This window comes from Gossypium hirsutum, chromosome A09 (assembly GCF_007990345.1).
Source record: "Gossypium hirsutum isolate 1008001.06 chromosome A09, Gossypium_hirsutum_v2.1, whole genome shotgun sequence".
NCBI lineage: Eukaryota > Viridiplantae > Streptophyta > Magnoliopsida > Malvales > Malvaceae > Gossypium > Gossypium hirsutum.
Genome location: NC_053432.1, coordinates 61,387,820 through 61,409,002, shown reverse-complemented (window position 1 = coordinate 61,409,002; position 21,183 = coordinate 61,387,820). Strand labels below are relative to the sequence as shown.

At 30.5% G+C, this 21,183-nt stretch overlaps 3 protein-coding genes across 5 annotated transcripts; 2 read left to right on the top strand and 1 right to left on the bottom strand.

Moving 5' to 3' along the window:
• Positions 1 to 1,731: 1,731 nt before the first annotated feature.
• On the top strand, positions 1,732 to 7,256 carry LOC107946125 (3-oxoacyl-[acyl-carrier-protein] synthase I, chloroplastic). The gene is made up of 9 exons (XM_041076317.1): positions 1,732 to 2,691; positions 3,649 to 4,080; positions 4,483 to 4,656; positions 4,940 to 5,053; positions 5,155 to 5,256; positions 5,344 to 5,410; positions 5,852 to 5,989; positions 6,873 to 6,930; positions 7,200 to 7,256. The coding sequence occupies exons 1-7, from the start codon at positions 2,227 to 2,229 to the stop codon at positions 5,917 to 5,919; spliced, it is 1,422 nt and encodes a 473-aa protein (XP_040932251.1). The 5' UTR covers positions 1,732 to 2,226; the 3' UTR covers positions 5,920 to 5,989; positions 6,873 to 6,930; positions 7,200 to 7,256.
• Positions 5,852 to 10,297, top strand: LOC107946126 (uncharacterized protein At2g34460, chloroplastic). Of its 3 annotated transcripts, XM_041076318.1 has the most exons (6): positions 5,912 to 5,989; positions 6,873 to 6,930; positions 7,200 to 7,418; positions 7,780 to 7,899; positions 8,727 to 8,999; positions 9,962 to 10,297. In XM_041076318.1, exons 3-6 carry the CDS (start codon positions 7,200 to 7,202, stop codon positions 10,124 to 10,126), a joined length of 777 nt encoding a protein of 258 aa, XP_040932252.1. In that variant the 5' UTR covers positions 5,912 to 5,989; positions 6,873 to 6,930; the 3' UTR covers positions 10,127 to 10,297. The 3 variants fall into 3 exon arrangements, with proteins under 3 accessions (XP_016735835.1, XP_040932252.1, XP_016735834.1); XM_016880346.2 differs by lacking the exon at positions 6,873 to 6,930 and having other exon boundaries at positions 5,852 to 5,989; XM_016880345.2 differs by lacking the exon at positions 5,912 to 5,989 and having other exon boundaries at positions 6,930 to 7,110.
• Positions 10,298 to 13,864: 3,567 nt separating this feature from the next.
• On the bottom strand, positions 13,865 to 16,312 carry LOC107946127 (uncharacterized protein At4g18257). The gene is made up of 3 exons (XM_016880347.2): positions 15,931 to 16,312; positions 15,509 to 15,835; positions 13,865 to 14,308 (listed from the first exon to the last, which is right to left on the bottom strand). Exons 1-3 carry the CDS (start codon positions 16,203 to 16,205, stop codon positions 14,149 to 14,151), a joined length of 762 nt encoding a protein of 253 aa, XP_016735836.1. The 5' UTR covers positions 16,206 to 16,312; the 3' UTR covers positions 13,865 to 14,148.
• Between the last annotated feature and the right edge of the window lie 4,871 nt (positions 16,313 to 21,183).

Sequence of the window (21,183 nt, the reverse complement as noted above, 5' to 3'; positions counted from 1 at the left end):
GTTATGGATTTAATTTAATTGCATTAGATGAATGTGTTAATGGTTAGTAATGGTGCTGAATGTGAAAGGTCATCTATAAGTCTATATAAACTAGAATTTGAACATTTGTAAAAGACTTTTTGCTTGAATTTAAAAATCAGACTTTTTGCAAGAAAATTTTCTCTAAGGTTGTTCATTGAACTATTTTTGGACTTATCAAATTTTCTAAGTTTGTGGCATTCAAAATTGTCTTATCAATTCGTTTTCCATCTTGGGGTGTGGCGATTTCAGTACACCAAGGTTCGAGTATTTTGTCAAGTTTAAGTGAGTCGTAGTTTTAATATAGCTACGGTTTCTTAAAGAATTTAAGTACTTCGAGTCAAAGTTTTCACCGTTTGAACCATTTTGAGATGATTCTTCATATTGAGCTATTTTTCGAACATCCAAGCTCGGGAAATTGTATCATATAACTCAATAGTTGAGTTAAATTAGTTCTTTAATTGCTCAGAAGAGAATTAAGGGAATTTTAATTCTCCAAGTTAATAATCAACTCTATTAGGATAAATTGGGAACAAATAGATCAATTAGCTAACGCATTGGATGAAATTGTAATCTTAGGGTTTACTATTAATTGTTTATTTGATTTAATTTGCATTGCTTATTTTTATTTACTTTTAAATTAATTAGAAATTTTTATTACCGATTAATTTAGATAGGTTCTAGAGTAATATTTAATAATTGACATTTCAATTAATAATAACTCTACGTAGTATTGATATTTTATACTAATTCGAACAATATGTATACTTACATGTGTGATTTTCAATCAACAATCTAATATATATGTATATATAAACACTGTATATTATTTTATTTTCTATTTAATTTCTTTAAATGAATATAAAGTTTATAAAACCATCCCAAATTAATTTGAAAGCTATAGTTGATACATAATTAAATATATATATAATAAAAAATCAATTATTTTACATAATTGATTTATTCTTGTTTAAATATAGGAATTATTTTGTATTTTTAAATTTTCAATAATATTATCTTTAAAGTTCGAACATTTATTCTCCCTTAAAAGTTCAATATATGTGATAATTTTCTTTAGTATGGTATAAGGTATAATATTTATCTATAAAATTTTACATCTTTTAATAAGTACAACAAAAATAATAATAGATAGAGTAGTTTCACTTTAAAAAGTTGTAATGATATCTTAAACAACTATACACTGTATTATCTAAAGGGATCAACATTTATCGATTCAGACAACAAAAATATAGAAAACGAGATGTATAAAAAAAGTACATACAAATAATTTATTTTAAACTTAAAATAACATTATTATTTAATACATTAATAACAAAATTTATTTATTTATGTAAATTTTATATAAAAAAAACAATGATGATTTGAATAATAACGAATACCAGTAATTACTTATATTAAATTATATGAAATAAAAAATATTAAATAAATAAAATTGTTATAAGTATATATATTCACGTGCGACTTACACATCAATTAGACAAGTTATAAGAGTTTAGTTTTCAGTCAAAGTCAAGTCAATATAAATTCGAGTGATGATGAATTCTAAATTTGAGTTATTTAATATTCGTATCATTTTAAATTTAATTTATTTAAAATTAAAATTAAATTTTTCTAAATTTAAATATTACAGAATAATTAACAATTTATTTTAAATAATAAAAATAAAATTACATCCGAAAGCAGACTATCTTTGTTTTATTGTAACATTTTTAAGATTTTGATTTTGAAAAATTGAAAAATTTATCTTTTGACTCGAAACTCAGCTTTGCTAAACAATCACAATACTTAATAAAATTTTAAGTTATTAATTTTGAGTTGAAGTTAAAGCTTCCACTTTTATGATTAAAAAGTTTCACTTTTTTGGAGGGGATAAGTGTGAAACATGAAATTACTAAAAGAAAATCTGCAAAACCAAATATAATTTCAAGTTTAGTTCTTATAAATTGTTTAGATTTTTTTGTTCAATTTGACATTTAACGTCAAATTTATCTCAACCATCATTAAATTATTGAACAATCACCACCAAACAATTATGCTTTACTGCAATTGTCTCTTTGCCTAACTTTGATTTTTGATTATAAGTATTGAATTTTAATACTCTTATTTTGTCTTCTAACTTGTGTATTTTGCTCTTCTGCACTTAGTTATCATCGCCCTTTAGCTTAGCTCTTTCCGCCATTATCAACAATGCAAGCTCTTCAAGCTACTACCCTTCGAGCTTCCCCATTAAACCCTCTCAAAAAACCCAACCCAAATCCCCATTTTCGCTATGTATTCACTCTCCCACATCGGCCAACCAAGAGATTCACTTCCATCACCGCTTCATCCACCACCGTTTCGGCCCCCAAGCGGGAGAAGGACCCGAAAAAACGGGTCGTTGTTACGGGTATGGGCTTGGTATCCGTTTTTGGGAACGACGTTGATGTTTATTACGATAAATTGTTGTCTGGGGAAAGTGGGATTGGACTCATCGACCGGTTCGATGCTTCCAAGTTTCCGACTCGTTTCGCCGGTCAGATCCGGGGGTTTACTTCTGAAGGGTATATTGATGGAAAGAACGATAGGCGACTCGATGATTGCTTGAGGTATTGCATTGTTGCTGGTAAGAAGGCACTTGAAGATGCTGATCTTGGAGGTGATAAATTATCTAAGGTAATGTTTTTGGATTCTGGGTTTTGTTTGATTGGATTGTTTTGCTTGTGATTTTTCATGTTTTGTTATTGAATTATTGAAAATCTTTTGAATCTTAGCTTGTTTGTGTTACTTGGATTCGGGTGTAAGCATAATATGTATTATAGTTAAAGGTCATATACCTTTGTATCTATGTCACTTCAAGTAGAAAAAGAACGAAGAGTACAAGCAACCTAGGTTGTAGATTAATCCTAGAAATGATTGCTGCATAACTCTAGACTGCTTGGAGGCTCTCTCTTAAGGATGATTGTATGAACCAATTGACTTAAGCTCAGTGGCGGATCTTGAGTCTGGGGGACCTAAGTAAAATTTTCAAAATATTTTAGGAGGTTAATGAGATATTTTATCAACAAAATTGGGGTCTAATTAATATATTTAAAAATTTTATGAGATTAATGAGAATTTGGAAAAAAAGAAAAAAAGAAAAACTAGAAGAGTTTATTAAAATTTTCAAAGACATAAAAGGCATAATGAAAATTTTCAAAAATTTGGGGGGTCAAATTAAAATTTTCAACAAATTTCAAGGAAAAGAATGAAAATTTCAAAAAATTTGGGGGGGGGGGAACCAAGCCTCCCTTAGCTTCCATTTCGGTCTGCCCCTGATTAAGCTTCGGGTTTCTTATATTACTAAACATTCAATTTGTGATGCATCCACCAGAAGTATTCCTTTAAAAAATGTATTTAGAATAAAGATAAAATTATTGGCTATATTTATAATTCGAACACCAGATCAGTTGGATGCCACCTCATTACATGAACCAATTGAACTAAGCTCCGGACTTATTAGATTATGACTTTTACATTGATCATGTGACGTATCCACCAGAAATATGCCTTTAAAAGAAAGTTTGCAAAGATTTAACATCATCGGTTAAATTTATGATGTCTATGGAATGGATGGTTGCTTATGTGTTGCAGATTGATAAAGAGCGAACTGGAGTGCTTGTTGGAACTGGTATGGGCGGTCTTACTGTGTTCTCTGATGGTGTTCAAAATCTAATAGAGAAGGGTCATAGAAAAATAACACCATTTTTCATTCCTTATGCTATAACAAACATGGGATCTGCCTTGCTTGCTATTGAGCTTGGTTTCATGGGTCCCAATTATTCGATTTCTACCGCCTGTGCAACGTCCAATTATTGCTTCTATGCTGCTGCCAATCACATCCATCGAGGTGAGGCTGATTTGATGATTGCTGGTGGAACTGAAGCTGCAATTATTCCTATTGGGTTGGGGGGTTTTGTCGCCTGTAGGGCATTGTCTCAAAGAAATGAAGATCCACAAACTACTTCAAGGCCATGGGACAAAGAGCGGGATGGCTTTGTAATGGGTGAAGGTGCTGGAGTATTGGTAAGCTTGCATTCGTTACACACTAATCCTATAAATGCATTGTTTAACTTCTTGTTGGTTATTATGTTGCCTATTTCTGGTTAGCGTCTTGTTTTGTTTCCACGGGTGACGATCTCCTTTGTAATATCGAAATTTTTTCCCTCGAAGCACGTTGTTTGATACAGATGGAGCCCAACTATTATTTGATGTTTGGTGGAATGTAAGTATAAATAATCACCGATATGGGAACGGAGAAAAGATTTCAAGTTACGCATACATACTTTGCTTTCTTTTATCGCATTGAACTACGTGGTTAATGCGACTTAGTCTTGAGTTAATGGATTGGTACTTTTGCATAATGATTCTTGGTTTAAATGATACTTGGTTGGCCTTTTATAACGAGTTATTTCTTCTGCTTTCCAGGTGATGGAAAGCTTGGAACATGCAATGAAAAGAGGTGCACCAATTATCGCCGAGTACTTAGGTGGAGCTGTTAATTGTGATGCTTATCATATGACTGATCCAAGAGCCGACGGTCTCGGGGTGTCTTCATGCATCGAGAGAAGCCTTGAAGATGCTGGTGTGTCCCCTGAGGAGGTGATTCTTTCTGCCTTTTAACTTGATTTTCTTTACGAATACAGTAGGAGTAACCCAGCTTGGTCTGGTATCTAGGATATTTCTCATTTCCCGTCGTATGTTGTATCTTCAATTCTTTCTTCCCGGTTTGCTGACAACTTTAGAAACTTTTGTTTCCAAAAAATAAATTCCATATCACCAATGAATTCTCTGGTCAATCTCGTACAAATACACATCAAATTAGCTTCTCATTACCTAAAAAGGCGACAAAGTAGCAAACTAAGCAAGTTTTTTCTCATTTCAGGTTAATTATATCAATGCACACACGACTTCAACTCTTGCCGGTGACCTGGCCGAGATAAATGCTATTAAGAAGGTATTCAAGAATACATCAGAGATCAAAATCAATGCAACGAAGGTACCTTCCTTTTTTCTCTCATGAATTTCGCAAAACTCGAGATGAACATGTGTAATGTTGCTCGTTTGCTGATTGCTAATTGTTTTGCTTCTTTTTTGCAGTCTATGATCGGCCATTGTCTGGGTGCAGCAGGTAGTTTAGAAGCCATTGCCACTGTGAAAGCCATTACAACAGGATGGGTTCATCCAACCATTAATCAATTTGTATGTACTTCTAGTTGCCTTTTTAACAGAGTTTTCTTGTATATGTACTCCGTAAATGCTTGAAGTGCCTCATTTTTTTCAATGCAGAATCCAGAGCCTTCAGTTGAGTTCGATACTGTTGCCAATGAAAAGCAGCAGCATGAGGTTAACGTTGGTAAGACTCTCGAGCTATGTTACTCAGATTTAGGTGTATGTGTCTGGCACGGGTATATTCAATTTTATTATAAGAGATTTAAGGTCCTCAGAAGATCATATCATATTCATATCTAGATATGTGTCAGGCACATGTGCTAGATGACAAGTTCCTATTACAATTTATTTGTCTCTTTCTCCTCTTTTACGTATATGGAGAGTCCTCGGAGGATATATCCTCATACCCATATCTGGATACGGGTTGGATATACTTGTTCAATGATAAATTCCTATAACAATTTGTTTGAGTATTTGGATACTCCTCGGAGGACATATCCGGATAGGGTCAGATATACTTGTTCAGTGACAAGTTCCTATCACATTTCTTTCTCCTCTTTTACTTAAAGATTAGTTGATTTCGACCTGAACCCAAAGTTCTAATTGTGATCTCTATATGATTCAGCAATATCGAATTCTTTCGGATTTGGTGGACACAACTCTGTGGTGGCATTTTCTGCATTCAAGCCATGAAAGTTTCATCATTTATTAGGAAAAAGATAGAATCTTTGTTCATGACAGCTGAGGGACTGCTTCAATCTTTGTAAGATTTCATGAGAGCCATTTTTCATCACCTATTTTTTAGATATCAAAATTCAGGTTCAGCTATTAGCATTATTAAAAATATTTTGTTAAATTCATATTCATTGTAACATCATTTTTTAGTTACATTAATATCGAGTTTTTTTATTTAAAAATGTGATATCAACAAAATTGAAGAAAAAAACAATATTAACAATTGGATTTGATTTTCAAATGTGAAAAGTAGAGAGACTTACAAGGACTAAATTTAAAATTTGTGAAAAGTACATAGACTTATGACATATTTTAACATTTATGCTACAAAATATTTATTATTAATATAAATTATTATTTTAATAATAATTTATTATTAAAATAATAATTTATATTAATAGTTTATTATATGATTAGATATAGATAATTAAATAGGTATGCTTAGTAATATTAAAAATTATATTATTTTAATAGTTTTATATGATTTTAAAAATAAAAATAAAAATAAATTATTAATACAATAATTAAGCATGACTTGAGTTAATTTTTCTATAAAAATAAAATCATTCGTAAATAAGGTTTTTTTTTTGAAAAAAGATTTGTGCTTCTGAAAGTCATTTAAAAAAAACACTTATTTTCTGTTAAGTTATAAGTTATTGTCGTTTGCCAAGTTATTTTTTATGACAAGAAAAGTAAAAAATATTTATAGAAAGCTATTTTCAATGAAACAAATGTAACCTCAATCCTTATATTATTTAAAAATTAAATAAAATTACAGTGTAACATAATTAATATTTATTGCTTAAGAAAAGAATGAATAATTCAAACTAATTTCCTCCTGTTTTTATAATAGAATGAGTTGAATATAATACTATAAAAATGAATAAATTAATGAAAAGAGAATTTGGCAGATGGCAGAATTACAACTTACCTTCATAACTGAGCAAAGATTTAAAGAGAAAAAGAAAGGTAAACTTGTGGCGAAGGTGGACTCACCAGTCACCGTTTCTCTCTAATCTTATGGCCACTCCTCTGTTCCTCAGAAACTCTCTATTCCCTCCTCTCCACCATTCCTTTCTTTCCTTCCCCAAATCTTCTTTCCCTTCGTTTCCTTCCTCCATTAAATCAAGGCCTCTAACTTCTACCATGGTAATCCCCATAACAAGTTCCCACTTTTCCCTTTTCATTACCTTTTGTATTATCCCTTCTTGAATTTGCTTTTCTAATGTTTCTGTTAGATGAGAGGAAGTGAAATAACAGAGGAAGTTTCCGAAACCAAAGAGGCAGTAAATGTGGATACAAAGAAGAAAACTATATTTGTAGCTGGAGCAACGGGTAGTACTGGGAAAAGGGTCGTTGAACAGCTACTTTCTAAGGGATTTTCAGTCAAGGCTGGGGTTCGTGATTTGGGGAAAGCTAAAACTTTGCTTTCTAACGACAACCCATCTCTTCAAATTGTTAGTTCTTTTCTCTTCTTTAAAATTTTGAATGTGTTTTAACTTTGATATGGTACTGAAACTTCAATGGGTGGCTATAAATGGTAGAATTTTTTTTTGGATAAATTTAGGGAAATTTACTAAAGAATCAAAGGGTTCTTCAGCTTCCGTGATCTTTGTTGCTTGAGAGAAATTTGGGTGTCTATAGCTATGTTATTCGTGTTCGTAACTACTGTCCACCATGTATTCGATAATATGATCCTTTGAGAATGTTTGAAATGCATGAAAATTTTGGATATCCGTACCGGATACTTACATTAAAGCTGAAGTAGATTATTCGAGTTTATTTGGTTTTAGAAACTGTGAATGGCTGGTTTTGCAGGTGCAAGCAGATGTGACTGAGGGATCAGCAAAGCTAGCAGAAGCCATTGGTGAAGATTCAGATGCTGTAATATGTGCCACTGGATTTCGACCAGGATGGGACTTATTTGCTCCTTGGAAGGTCAAGTTTTGATTTGAACATATAGCAATTTTCATCATTGATACGGGCTACGATCCTCTAAATATATACATTTCCTAAACTCACATCCGAGTTAGAATGACATGGTTAACATATATCCATATCCTTGCTGTTTTCTTCAGGTTTCCTTTTCGGAAGTTTGAGCTTTAAAATGGAGTTGTATGATGATTCTCTTGTTTGTTGATTGTCGTTCCTAAAATCTGTGTATGCATTTTGGATATGATTTCCTTAATGTATTGAATTACACTCACTTCTCTAGATGTTGAGACCAACTAACCCCTTAGCCTGAGTTTGCTTTCGACTCGTGATACCATTTTCTGAGTTTAGATTGACTGAGCTTGCATGGAACCATAATGTAGCTATCTTCATGAGGGAAACAATTTCTTAAGCTTACCTTTTGATGATGGTCGGATAACGTCTGCAAATTCATTGCTGTTTGATCATTTGTTTGTATTTTACTAGCATGATTTGTCTAAGCTTGTGAATGATGTATGCATTTACAGCACTGGCGTTAGGTCTCTGGGTGCATGCTGATGTCCAACTCCAGCACCATTTGAACCCCTTTCTTCCCTTTTCACTTTTCAGCCACTCAGACCACCTAAATAGTAACGACCTTAATCTGACCTAGACAGATTTCATGTTTATGGATATTGTGATTCTATCCTGTTTTGCCATTTGATTTGTCCCCATTAGTGCCTTGATTCTTGTTTCCTATTATATATTGATAGTGTTAAAAGTTGTATGATTGCGAATTTTGTGCCACCTTCCTTCGATAGTTTCAAATATGTAAGTTTTATTATGTCACCCAGGTTGATAACTTTGGCACGGTAAACCTCGTCGAAGCATGCCGAAAACTTGGTGTGAACCGATTCATTCTTATCAGCTCAATTTTGGTCAATGGAGCTGCAATGGGGCAGGTTTTTAATCCCGCTTATATTTTTCTCAATGTTTTCGGACTCACCTTGATAGCAAAACTCCAGGCTGAGCAATATATCAGGAAATCTGGGATTAACTACACAATCATAAGGCCTGGCGGGTTGAGAAATGATCCGCCAACCGGAAATGTTGTGATGGAACCTGAGGTAAACCATTTCAGTTTCGTTTTCTAGTTTCTTTTCATCTTTTCTCATGTAGGTTGGCATTCTATGTTTTCTCCGACTCTTCATTTTTTCCGTTTGATTCATAGTATGAACACATAGGGACCGGTATGAGGTGGGATGGGATGTGTTTTTTGCTTACCTCTACCCCAAAAATTTTAACGAAAAAAAGCTTACCCCTCTTGAACCTGTTCTTCAAAGGGAAAAAAACCTTGCCCTTATGACCATTATATTGCTCCGACTCTTCATTTTTATTGAAATACTCGTGTTTGAGGTTATGTGTACGGAGATATGAGTCCATGACCCCCTTATAAAGGTGATATTGGTTTGGCTTGTTTTGGTTCAATCAAGTTTTTGAAAGTTTAAAAATATTTTGTTAATTGTTTTTCACTTTTCAGAAATAAAGTGTTTATTTTTAAGGTGAATATTTGATGCATTGTCATTGCATAGGTCTCATACATCATCAATTAATAATAAAATGGTACATCATCATTGGTATAAAATAAAAAATATTGTTTAAAAATAAATATTAATTATAATTGTTAAACTTAAGCAAATACAAAAAAAAAACCTGAAACCCTAAGCCTTAAAACCCGAAACCTAAAATTATAATTAATATTTCATTATGTTGAAATAAAGTTAGTGGTATTTATTTTTTAAGTCCTTTCATATTTTTTATTTTCCACAAAGTGTCATCTTATTATTTAATCAATAGTGCATCATATATCAATCTTTATTATATTATAATTAGAAAAAAAACTAAAATTAGATTAGTTTTTTAAACTTATAAATCAAAAACCCTAAACCAAACCACATTCATTTACTTTTATCTAAACCCAAGCACTACAATTCATATTAGTTTTCGAATTTTTCATCGTGTACTGGTTTCCTAATTTAGGTATTTGACATACACCCGAGTAACATTTGGGTATTGTTTCCTAATTTAGGACACACTTATTGAAGGAAGCATATCCAGGGACCAAGTTGCAGAGGTTGCAGTGGAGTCATTGGTTCATCCTGAATCATGTTTCAAAGTAGTGGAGATTGTTTCTCGTACTGATGCTCCCAAACGTTCTTACAAGGATCTTTTTGGTTCCATAAAACTAACATAACATTGTTGTTTCCTTCAATTTTGGGAGGACATATTTTTTACCAAACCAGACAATATCCTGTAACTTCTCACAATTGGTATTGAAGTAATCACGAGTTAAATTGTAAGAACCAAAGTGTTATACTGGGGTAGCTTTGTTTATAATTGTTAAATACCAATGTTATTAGAATTAGATAGGTAGTTGGATCGGTTCAATCATCAGTTTGTTAATTTGATCGGAATGATTGGTTCAATTAAAAAATTATTAAAAAAAATTTATTCAATTGGATTTTTAGTTGATTCAATTGATTTGATGTCATTTTCGAGATCGATTGGATTTTATTAATATTAAAATGATTTTTTTAAAGACCAAATATAAATCAAAGATTTTATTAATGTTAATTTAAAGAAAAAACATCTCAAGCAAGAGCGAAATTGGAGAGCATAAAAAGAAATACAAAATAAATTAGAGTTTCAAAGGAACCATGCAAGCATTGAAACTACAGCGACAAACACAGCGGAAGCACCCAAAGCCACCCCAGCACTTTCCATTGGCGACGGTGCAACTGCCCCTTGATCTTCCCTCACACTGGTGGCCGCCACTCCGGTGGAAAAAACAACAAGAACAGTGATATAAGCAACCAAAACCATAGCCATTTTGCTACCTTCCATTTTCCTAATAAAACAATTGAAGGAAAGCTATTGAAGTATATTATGAGCCTTCTTGAAATTTGATTGAAATGTAAAGAGGTTTCAAATGGTTTTTATAGTGAAAGATAATGCTAATAAAGCATGTTCCATATTTATTTGGGTTAAATTCCTAAGATTAGTCCCTTTTTTATTAAATGGATCAATTTAGTCCCTATAAAAAATATCTTGAAAATTATTAATTTTTCAATTCCAAACAAAAAAGATTTTATTTACAAAACTATAAAAAAAACTTTAGAAATATTAATTCTATTAAATAGCAAATGTTAAATCTATTCCCATTTGATTTTATCAGATTCTTTAGAGGGACTAATTTGATTAGATGCCTATAATAGAAGGATCTCTTAAACCCACGCACCTATTTGTGTTTTATAAAGAAGGAATAATCTAAGTATTTGCCAACTATATTGTGCTGGTTTAACTACAAACAAAATCATTTGAAGGCAGTGTGTTAGATATAATTTGAGTAGTTTTGGTTTAATTATTTAAGAATTAGATAATGATATTGAAAAAAAGAACATTATTAGGGCATCTTCAAAGCATTATTTAACATTCAAGTAACATGGTGGGTAGCCCACCACCCCTTCTCTATATGTTAATTTCATTTATTATTATAAAAAATAATTAATACATATTAAATTATTTTATATTAATAAATTCAAAAATTATATATGAGATATTAAATTAATAAATACCATATTGAAAAAGTACAATTTTTTTTTGAATATAAAAAAAAAACTTAAAATCAACTTCAATTATAGGTTTCACATATTTTTTTCATAATAATTAATTGATGTGTCAAAGATTATTTACTTGTCAAAATTTTAAATTGAGTTATTTTCTAATTTATTTATATATATGGAGTATTAACACTAAATAAAATAATTTTACAAACGAATTAAAATGATGCCGTGTGTTATTATAAGATAATAAGTTAATCATAAAAGACACTCGATAATATCCTATATTTATTTGAGAAGGTTTTTATTTCAACAAAATAATTAGCCTCATATATATATATATATATTAAATAAAGCAAGAAAATAGTGATTAAATAATATATAGGAAAAGGTTTTGGTTGGCATTTTCATTGAAAATATTACAAAACACTTTGGGAGTTGGCAACAAATAACAATGGCAGTGGTTCTGTCCAGGCCTGGCTCCAATGTTTTTTATATTCTTACTCTTATATAATTATAATAAAATATTTAATAACCTCGATTCAGAATCTGACCTGAAATATTTATGATTCAAATAATCTTAAACGCTCTATTTAGGTGGATAGACTGATCTTTGGAACATGACACCATTCTCTTTTCTATATTGACCTCCGTTGTCCGTTGATACAACGTATCAACAGTTCCCTTCGAAAAATATTATTTTAAGTAATAAAATATAAAATTATTTCAATAAAAAATATCTATAATAAAAATATATTAATAATATTGATTGAATTAAAAATTTTAAAATATAGAAAGTAAAAAGAAAATCTTTTAACTTTTTTAAATATAAAGATTAAATATTTTATTAAAATATAGATAAATTTGGATATTAAAATAATATTAGTTTGTATTTTTGTGCGATACATAGGTTAATTGTGTATGTTAACTTTATAATATTTTTTAGGGTTAATAGATAATTTACGCCTTCAACTTGTTCAAAAGTACCTAGTTGGTATATAAACTTTTCTTTTACATAGTTTATCCTAAACTTCTCCAAAAAAATGTTATATCTTTTTAATATTAATTTATACTTTTTTAAAAAAAATTTAATTTATGTCTGTCACATGTTATACTAAGAGATTGACACATTTCACTATAGGATTGGTCACCAGTGTCATGTCAGGTCTAACTAATAGTGTTAGTGCGAAGGTACCAACTTAGGAGATGGAATACAAATTTAGGTACCAACTAGATACAAAAAAAAAGTTCAGAGAGAGTAAACTACATATTAATCGTTTAAACAATGAAAGTAAGCTAAGTAAACATTGCAGAATAAAATCATAATCTATATGAAAACCTTTAATTACCTTAATTTGAATCTTTGTATTTTTTTACCGTTAATTGAAAATAAATATATATATTTTTATTTTTTTTGGTAGAAAAAATAGCCTTAAGTGATTACATTAATAAGCACATAGTGAATTCATGTAGAATTAATTCTATCCTCCAACAAGAAGTCGCGCAGTGAAATTGAGGGTTCTTCAAAAGAGATCAATCCCACGCCACCGTTAAACCCACATTTTTCCATTTTATCCGTAACTTTGTTTCGAGATCACGGGATATGACGAAAACGGACTTTCCAATTCCGAGTTAGTAACATATGGATAAGTCGTGACTAGAATAGTTTCCACTAGTAAGGCATTGTCACACTCCACGTCAGTTTTGTCTAAAATTCTTCTCCCAAGCTATGCACAATCATTCTAACACCACTCTTGCCTCAACTCTAAAAATTAAATCCTTACTCACCACCATCAAATAGCTATATAACCAGTTTGTATAAGAGCCCCTAAACACTTCTCCAATACAAACATTAAAAACATTCGGTGACCTTACTTCATTCGTATTGAGTTTAATCTGTTCTTTATCCGGTGGTAACCAACACCTACAAATTACCATTCTAACTAGAGTACAAAGGAGTGGTGTTCTAGCTCATAAGCTCCTTGCCCATGCAACACTTGAAGTCACAATCTCATGTACACAAATATTACTGTAACTTATAAGATTTTATGTATTTCAATATGAAAAAATTATATCTATAGTAACTTATAAGAATTTTTAGTGAAACCTATCAATTACAATTATCATGATGTTAAATGCATCAAACCGCAACATATTGTTTCCTTCTTTTTACAACCTTAAATTGCTGATATGATTTGCCATTAGGAAATAGAAGGAACTCTTCTACAAAAATTGTTTATTCTTTTTTGTTTTTTTTGGTAACATAAAACTGGATCGAGAGCCTAACTTAATCGAGATAAATTTACGATGCTTCTCAGCCTGTTAATGGCCCGATACAAACTCATACATAATATGAAGATATGATCGTTCAATGACCATCAACATACATGAAAATCTTAAGGAAAAAAATTTGAATATACTTATGTCCGACATATACTTATAACTAACATTTACCTCCAAGTTTGAATAATATAGCCTAAAATTACAATGTACAAAAGAGGAAACCAGTGAAATTGCTCAAGTAAAATCCCATTCATTTTCATTGCAGATAGAAAAGCAATGCCGCAGCCTATCATATGTTGGGTGCTCGGATGCATACAGCTCAATCCTGGCCGATAAAATAATGCATGGATCTCCTTTCTGGCGAGCCAGTCAATCAAGTCTGTTCTGTTTTTGATGCAGCCTTCAGTTTCTCCAGTTGTTTCCGAAGATAGGCCTGTCTGAGTTTCTCGCGACGAGCCATTGCTTGCTCTTGCCTTCGCAATTTAAGCTCGGACACCATTTCCCTTGCTTGATTAGCTTCTTCATGAACTTCCCTGCAAATAACCATAAAGGAATATATTTTAGCTTCAACTTTAAAGTTTCAAATTTCTAATAAAAGACTTTTCAAATCTTCAGTACCTTCAAAAATGTGTTAGATTACCATATTCATATATGAACTTTTTGATACTATGGAGTACATGGTATTTACCGTATTCATATATAAACTTTTTGATACTATGGATCAATTTCAGTCAGGTCTATCCAGTTCTAAAATTTTCTAGCCGCTTCAGGTTTGGATCATTTCGTGATCAGGTTAGTTTGAGGTTCAGGTCATTCAAGTTTGTCAATCGGTTTTTCAGATCATGCGTCTCTGATATTTTTTATTTGGATTTGACACTTTGAGTTCTATTCATTTTCAGGCTCAGGTTGAGTGGGTTCGGATAGTTGACCTTTTATGGTCGAATTGGGTTGTGTTCGGTTCAGATTTGGGTTAATCGGATCAAGTTTTCAAGTCCGGGTCATAATTGACAAGTCTATGTAGTATGCCACTTCATTTGGCAATTAAGCAAAACATTTAAGCAAGATGAAACCAGATAGCCAGCTACTGGTTAGCAAAGAACTTAAAAAGAGGGGCATCAACTCAAACTTAAAGCTCCTTTTCCAAAACTTCACCAATCATACCTATGATAAATTTACCCATCATTCTTATTCATATACATAAATTTAGCTCAAATCCACAATGAATTCCATGAGAGGCATGTAGGTTAAAGATAGAAAGGGATGAAACATCATGCCACTAGGAGATTGATTCACTATACTAAAGTGGTTAAATCTTCAAGCCCAACCTATCAGTTGCACCTCAAATATGCCAAGCAAAGCTAAACCCTAAATCCGCACTCGAAATGATTGTCTAAGTCTAATTTGGGTGTATGTCGGACATAGCTATGCTAAATTTTTTTAAACTTCTACATATAATTGCTCAATCATAACCCATACTTGTATCCAACAAAATACTTTAAATGAAAACCAAAAGCTATAACCTATGTAATCCAGACTCGATAACCAGGTATGTGCAGAATACAGATTTGTTCAATTTTTCGAAACTTTTTTCATCTAGTTGTTCGATCATACCCGAAAAACTCTAAGCAAATATTAATAACTTCGTAAAATACCACCAAACATTTCATCGAACAATAACTTGAATTTAACATAACATTTAACCAAAAAGGAAAGCTAAAAAGTAAAACCCTCACCTTACAAAGCGTTTATGTTCATCATTGTTAATGGTTCCACCCGTTCTTCCAGGCCCTACGAATTTCGTTTTAAACAAAGCATGGCCATCATCAATCTCACCACCGCCTTCATCTTCTGCTCCTAAATTACCAAAATCAGGATCGACTTTCGACGGCTCCGATTTTTCGAGCTCGAAACCCTTCCTGGAAAAATCAACACAATACTTCTCCTTATCTTCTTCATCAGATAACTCTCCCTTCACTAACTTATCATATAATTCAGCCTTCTTCTCCAATGCCGCATAGCTAACTGACCCATCGTTAACAGCTTTAAGCTCAAGCTTGTCCCTGTAACCAAACACAAAATTGAGAAACCCTAAATTGAAAAAATAAGCCCTAATTTCCCAATTAGGTTAACTATAGAAAGGGGAAACAGAAATTACTTGAGGGCGCGAGATTCGACGCCGGAGTTCTTGAAGGAGAAGGTATCTTGAGCGGAGATTTTTTTCTTGGCACGGTGGTAGTCGACGTCGGAACCGGTTAATTCCTTGGATTTCTTGGATTCTTCTTGGGATTTGTAGAGATGGGCTTTGAGTTCAAGGATGGAAGAGACTCCGACGCCTTCGATGGCGCGGTGTTTCTTGGGCATGATGGAGGATTCCGTCAGCCATCCTAGCGATTCCACCACCACCCTCTTCTTTCTCTCTTCCTCCGCCATCTTTTTCCTTTGTTTTGCTGTAATTGGTAAAGTTTCCACCGTTCAAAATCCCCAGAATTTAAAAGGAATGTCGTAAATATAATTTTGTCCCTAAAATTATGTAAATCATGTAATTTTGACCCTATTTTTTTATTAAATATCACTTAAGTCCTAAAACTTTATTTAAAAAGGTTAAATCCTACTATTAGTCCCTGTACTTTACAAAAGTTTTTGATTTTGTCCATATACTTTAGTTTGGTCGTTTTTAATCGATGTACTTGTTGAATTACATTAAACGATAATTGTTAAATTCATTAAGTTAAATTCTGTTATTTTTAAAATTTGATATGGCAAACATATTATCGTAAACTATCAATAACACCTTCGCATTTCACATACTCTGAATGGCCAAAAATCAGGCGGGGCACATTCTATGATATTTGGATTAACGTATAACATCAATTCAAACTACAGTGCATAGTTATAAATTTTGTTATCTACAAAATTTTAAATTCCAAATCATTGCATAATTATTATAGGTTTGAAAATTTCAATAACTAACACTTGCTTTTGAGCGTTGATCTAATAGTAGCCGAATATCCTTGAGTTGCTTCGGTAGTCCCACATAACTCAACCCATAGTTTTACCCACTCAAACAATATGTTAATTCAAACATATAATAAATAAAAAACATTTACCATGGTAACTATATATTATTATCAAATGAATTTTACCTTGTCCCTAATGGGAATGTATAAGGATTGTTCACTTAGGGACATAAAAATTGTAGCTGCCACCATGCCCATGCCCATGACTGTAGCAGGAGCAGACAACCATCGATTGATATCTTATTTGATTTCGTCGCCTGACACAACTCCCTATACGATGTGACAAACACGGTTGATCCCCACTCAGTCAACCGCATTCTTTAAAGTCGACTAGGTATATTACCCACCTTATGTGTACCAAATTTCAAAATTTATCAAGCATTAGAATGCCTTCGATTAACCTCAAAATGAATGCTCAGACATATTATTCTTTGACAAAATCAGTCGCGTCCGTGAGAAGGTCTTTGAAATTATCTTCCAACCATCTCATCTCTATTCGGTCACCTTAAAACTTATTTGGTACCTTCCCCAAAAATGTCTCGCAAATGTCCTCTTTACGGAGAACGACCACTACACCCGTAACGACTGACCCATCCACCGATAAACTGAATTGTAAAGCTACGTCCTCGAGTGTGATTGTACACTCACCATATGGAAGATGGAATGTGTGTGTCTCAGGTCTCCATCTTTCCATCAACGTGCTGATGAGTGTAGGATCCAATTTACAACCCCCAAGCATATGAGACGCATGTAAGAATCATGCATATTGCAAATAATCACGAATTTCATAGTTTGGTCTCTTTAATAAATTGTGTATGAATACCTCCAAAACACGATTATCAACCTATTTATATAAACAAAATAAAATATTTTAAAAATTAAAAAACTTTAAAATAAACTTAATTGAAAATTGTCCTTACCATTACTTTAAAATAGCGTGTGGAAACCATGTATTTAAAACACATGTTTGTCTAAAAATAACATATAATAAATAATGAAACGTAAGGATTGAAATTAATAATAATAACAACACATATACAATATGTATGAAACTAAAATAAAAAATAATTTAACATGTGAGTAAAAAAAATTGAAATAGGTAAATACATCATATTAAAAATATTAAATGCATTCCAATTTTTTGTCTTGGTATTTTCTTTTTCTATAGCACATCAAAAAGTTATCCAGTTAGTGAAAAGAAAATTTAATATTAAAATTCTATTTTTTAAAAATTAAATATCGAGTTGGCTTGTGACACAATCGTAATCAGTGATATTATCTATATAAATTTGGTGAGAGAAAACATTTTATGCTAAAAGTTAATTTTTTTTTTAAGTTTACTTAGGAATTATTATTGTGTAATGGTAAAAAAATTGTTTATAAATATATTAAACACGAGTTTCATCCTTGGACATGCTAATTTTAGTTCTTTTATTTTAAAACTATATAAAAATATGAAAAAACAAAAAATGTTATCAAAATAATAATAGTAGTAATTTAATAAAAAGGCATATTAGTCATTTCCTAATCTAGTTGATACCTAATTAACTCGTGACACCAATTCAATTAGAAATTTTATCAATAGTATAAATATATATTATATAATAAGCCTTGCCTTTAATGTTTTATGGTTTATGAAAATAGTTTTAATAAAAGTTTTTTTTTATAATCAAATCAAAAGCTATAAAAAATTATATTTACTTAATTTAAAAATTATAGTTAATTTTTATGTGATTTTCTTTCCATATCCTTTAATTTTAAAATTTTTATGATTTAAGTATTGTTTAATAACTCAAAAATTAAATAATGAAAAATTTTAGTATAGAATTTATTATAGAATTGTTTTTTATATTAGTAAACATTATGTGTCGAATAAAATTATGTTGTTTAATAATAATAAATCTTGATTTTTAAAAATTACTTACTTGATAATTTTTGTGGTCAATACTTATTTGATAATTTTAATTTTATTAATATGATATTTTATATTATTTTGGATAAAAATTAAATAGAATACTTTGAATCTATTATTTTTAACAAAAATAAAGATATAGTTAATTTTAAATATATATTTTTTAAAATAAAATCATAACAATATGTTTGGTTGGTTATTATGGAATCAAACGTACTGAAATGCTATTCTTTGGGGATGGAAATGAAATAGGATGAGTATTACAATAGTTTAGTTTGATGGAATGGAATAAATATAATGATAATATTCCTATATTTAGTTCAAAGGAAGAGACGCTCTAATAAACTAAGAAAATGGCAGAAGTGATCAATATGCCCATTAACAGTTTTTTTTTAAATATAAAATATTTAAAAAAAATAAATGTTAAAAGAATGAAATGATCAATATACCTTTTAAACTTTTTATAAAAATATCCAAATATATTAAAAGGCTTAAATGATCAATATAAATAACCTTTATTTTCTGAAAAAAATAAAAATATCTAAAAATATTTAAATGCACGTGACCAATATACCTTTTAATAAATATTTTTATCAAACATGAATATTTTTTATTGTATGGATGGATAAAAATATATTAATTTTACCTTAAAAAAGTATTGTGAGAATTAATATTAAAAGTTAAGCTTTTGTCTGTACTATGAATTCTGATTAAAAATGGCAAAGGAGAAATCTAATATTTGATTTTTTGATGATGAAATGGATACAACTAAAACTTTCTAACCACATACCAATAAAATACATAGGGTTAAGTGAATTAACATAAGATTAAATTAATGTATCAATATTTGATTAAAAAATTTTGAGCAAATGCTGAGAATGAGGGTGGATAAAACTCAACACCGATGGTGCAGTTTCAATTCCTCATGATTCTATTTCAATTGGAGAAGTGCTTCGAAATCATTGTGCTAGATGAATTAGTGGATTCACTATGCAGATTGGGAAGGAATTAGTGTTTAAGATTGAGACTAAAGCTATTTTAAGAAGTCTAAAGATAATATGGAATTCTGAATTCAGACAAGTAAAGGTGGAGTATGAAAATGTTTTGGTAGTTGAAACCATTCTAGCAGGTGGTGCTGTAAATAGTAGGATGTCGGAGTTGCGTATCATTCACCAACTGTTGGGTCGTGATTGGAGAGTTCGTTTTCGACATATTTCGAGGGACCACAACAAAATTACTGATCATATGACTAAACTTCCAAGCTTATATTACAATGAGGTGCAGATTTTTATAAAAATTTTTATAAAAATTACTGATCATATGGCCAAAAAAATTCACATAACAATACATAAAACATAATAAAATATACTCGAAATTTAATAAAAACAATCCCAATTGAATGCAAAAAACTACAATTATAAAAAAAAGTTAGAGAATTATAGTTGGTCACCTAAGCTTATAGTTACAAATACAAAAAAGTTAAGAATCTAATAGGACATGCTTCTATGTCATAATCAAAGATATATAATTTTCGCATACCAAAAGTGACTACCATTTATTACATGCTTCCATCCTACAATGACATATACAAGAAGTTATATTAATCCATTAGTACAACCATTATCTTTATTTTATAATTTACACTACATTTTATGACATATTTTTATGTCATAATTTGATCTTACGATTACATATACAAAAAGTTATATTCATCTACCATCACAGTCATAATCTTTAATGGATAGAAATAAATCTTTTCACCTAAGCTAATAGCATAGAAGGTGGTAAACTTAAGAAAATGAAAATTTACATTGGATGATCACGAATTTTTCTCAACGCAACATCTCTCTCATCCTATGTTAAGACTTTCTATTTCACCTAAAGCCACATATAATATTTGTACCTTTTCTTAAATGAACATTTCAAACTTTTATTAAATAAGCATCTGAAAGTCAATATTGAATTAAGTAAAAAATTATTATGGTTATCAAACATATTTTTTAAAAAAATTAAATATTGTAAAATTTCTTTTTTCTATTAAAAGGATAATTCTTAATGATTTATCGAACACACTCTTACATTTAAATTTTTTATATTATTATTTCCCATATTAGATCCATAAAATAATATCATAATATTAAAATATCTAAAAGAATAACAAATTTTTTTAACACTTGTCATGCCTAATGCATAGAATTATTTAAATATTTTTAAAAAAATAAATTACCTAAAAAGAGTAACAATTTAGGCACGAGTAATGCATATAATTATTTTAATTTTTTTAAAACAAATTATACTTTTAAGCTTGAAGTTGAAAACAAATAGAAATTTGTCATACATAACTCTAAAATATTCTTAATAGTAAAAAAGTAAATAATTTTAATCAAATTCGATTATCTAACAAGTAAAAGCAAATTGAAATAAAGGATTTATCCAAATATCCAAACCAAAATCAATTGAGACATTGAGAGTGGCTTAA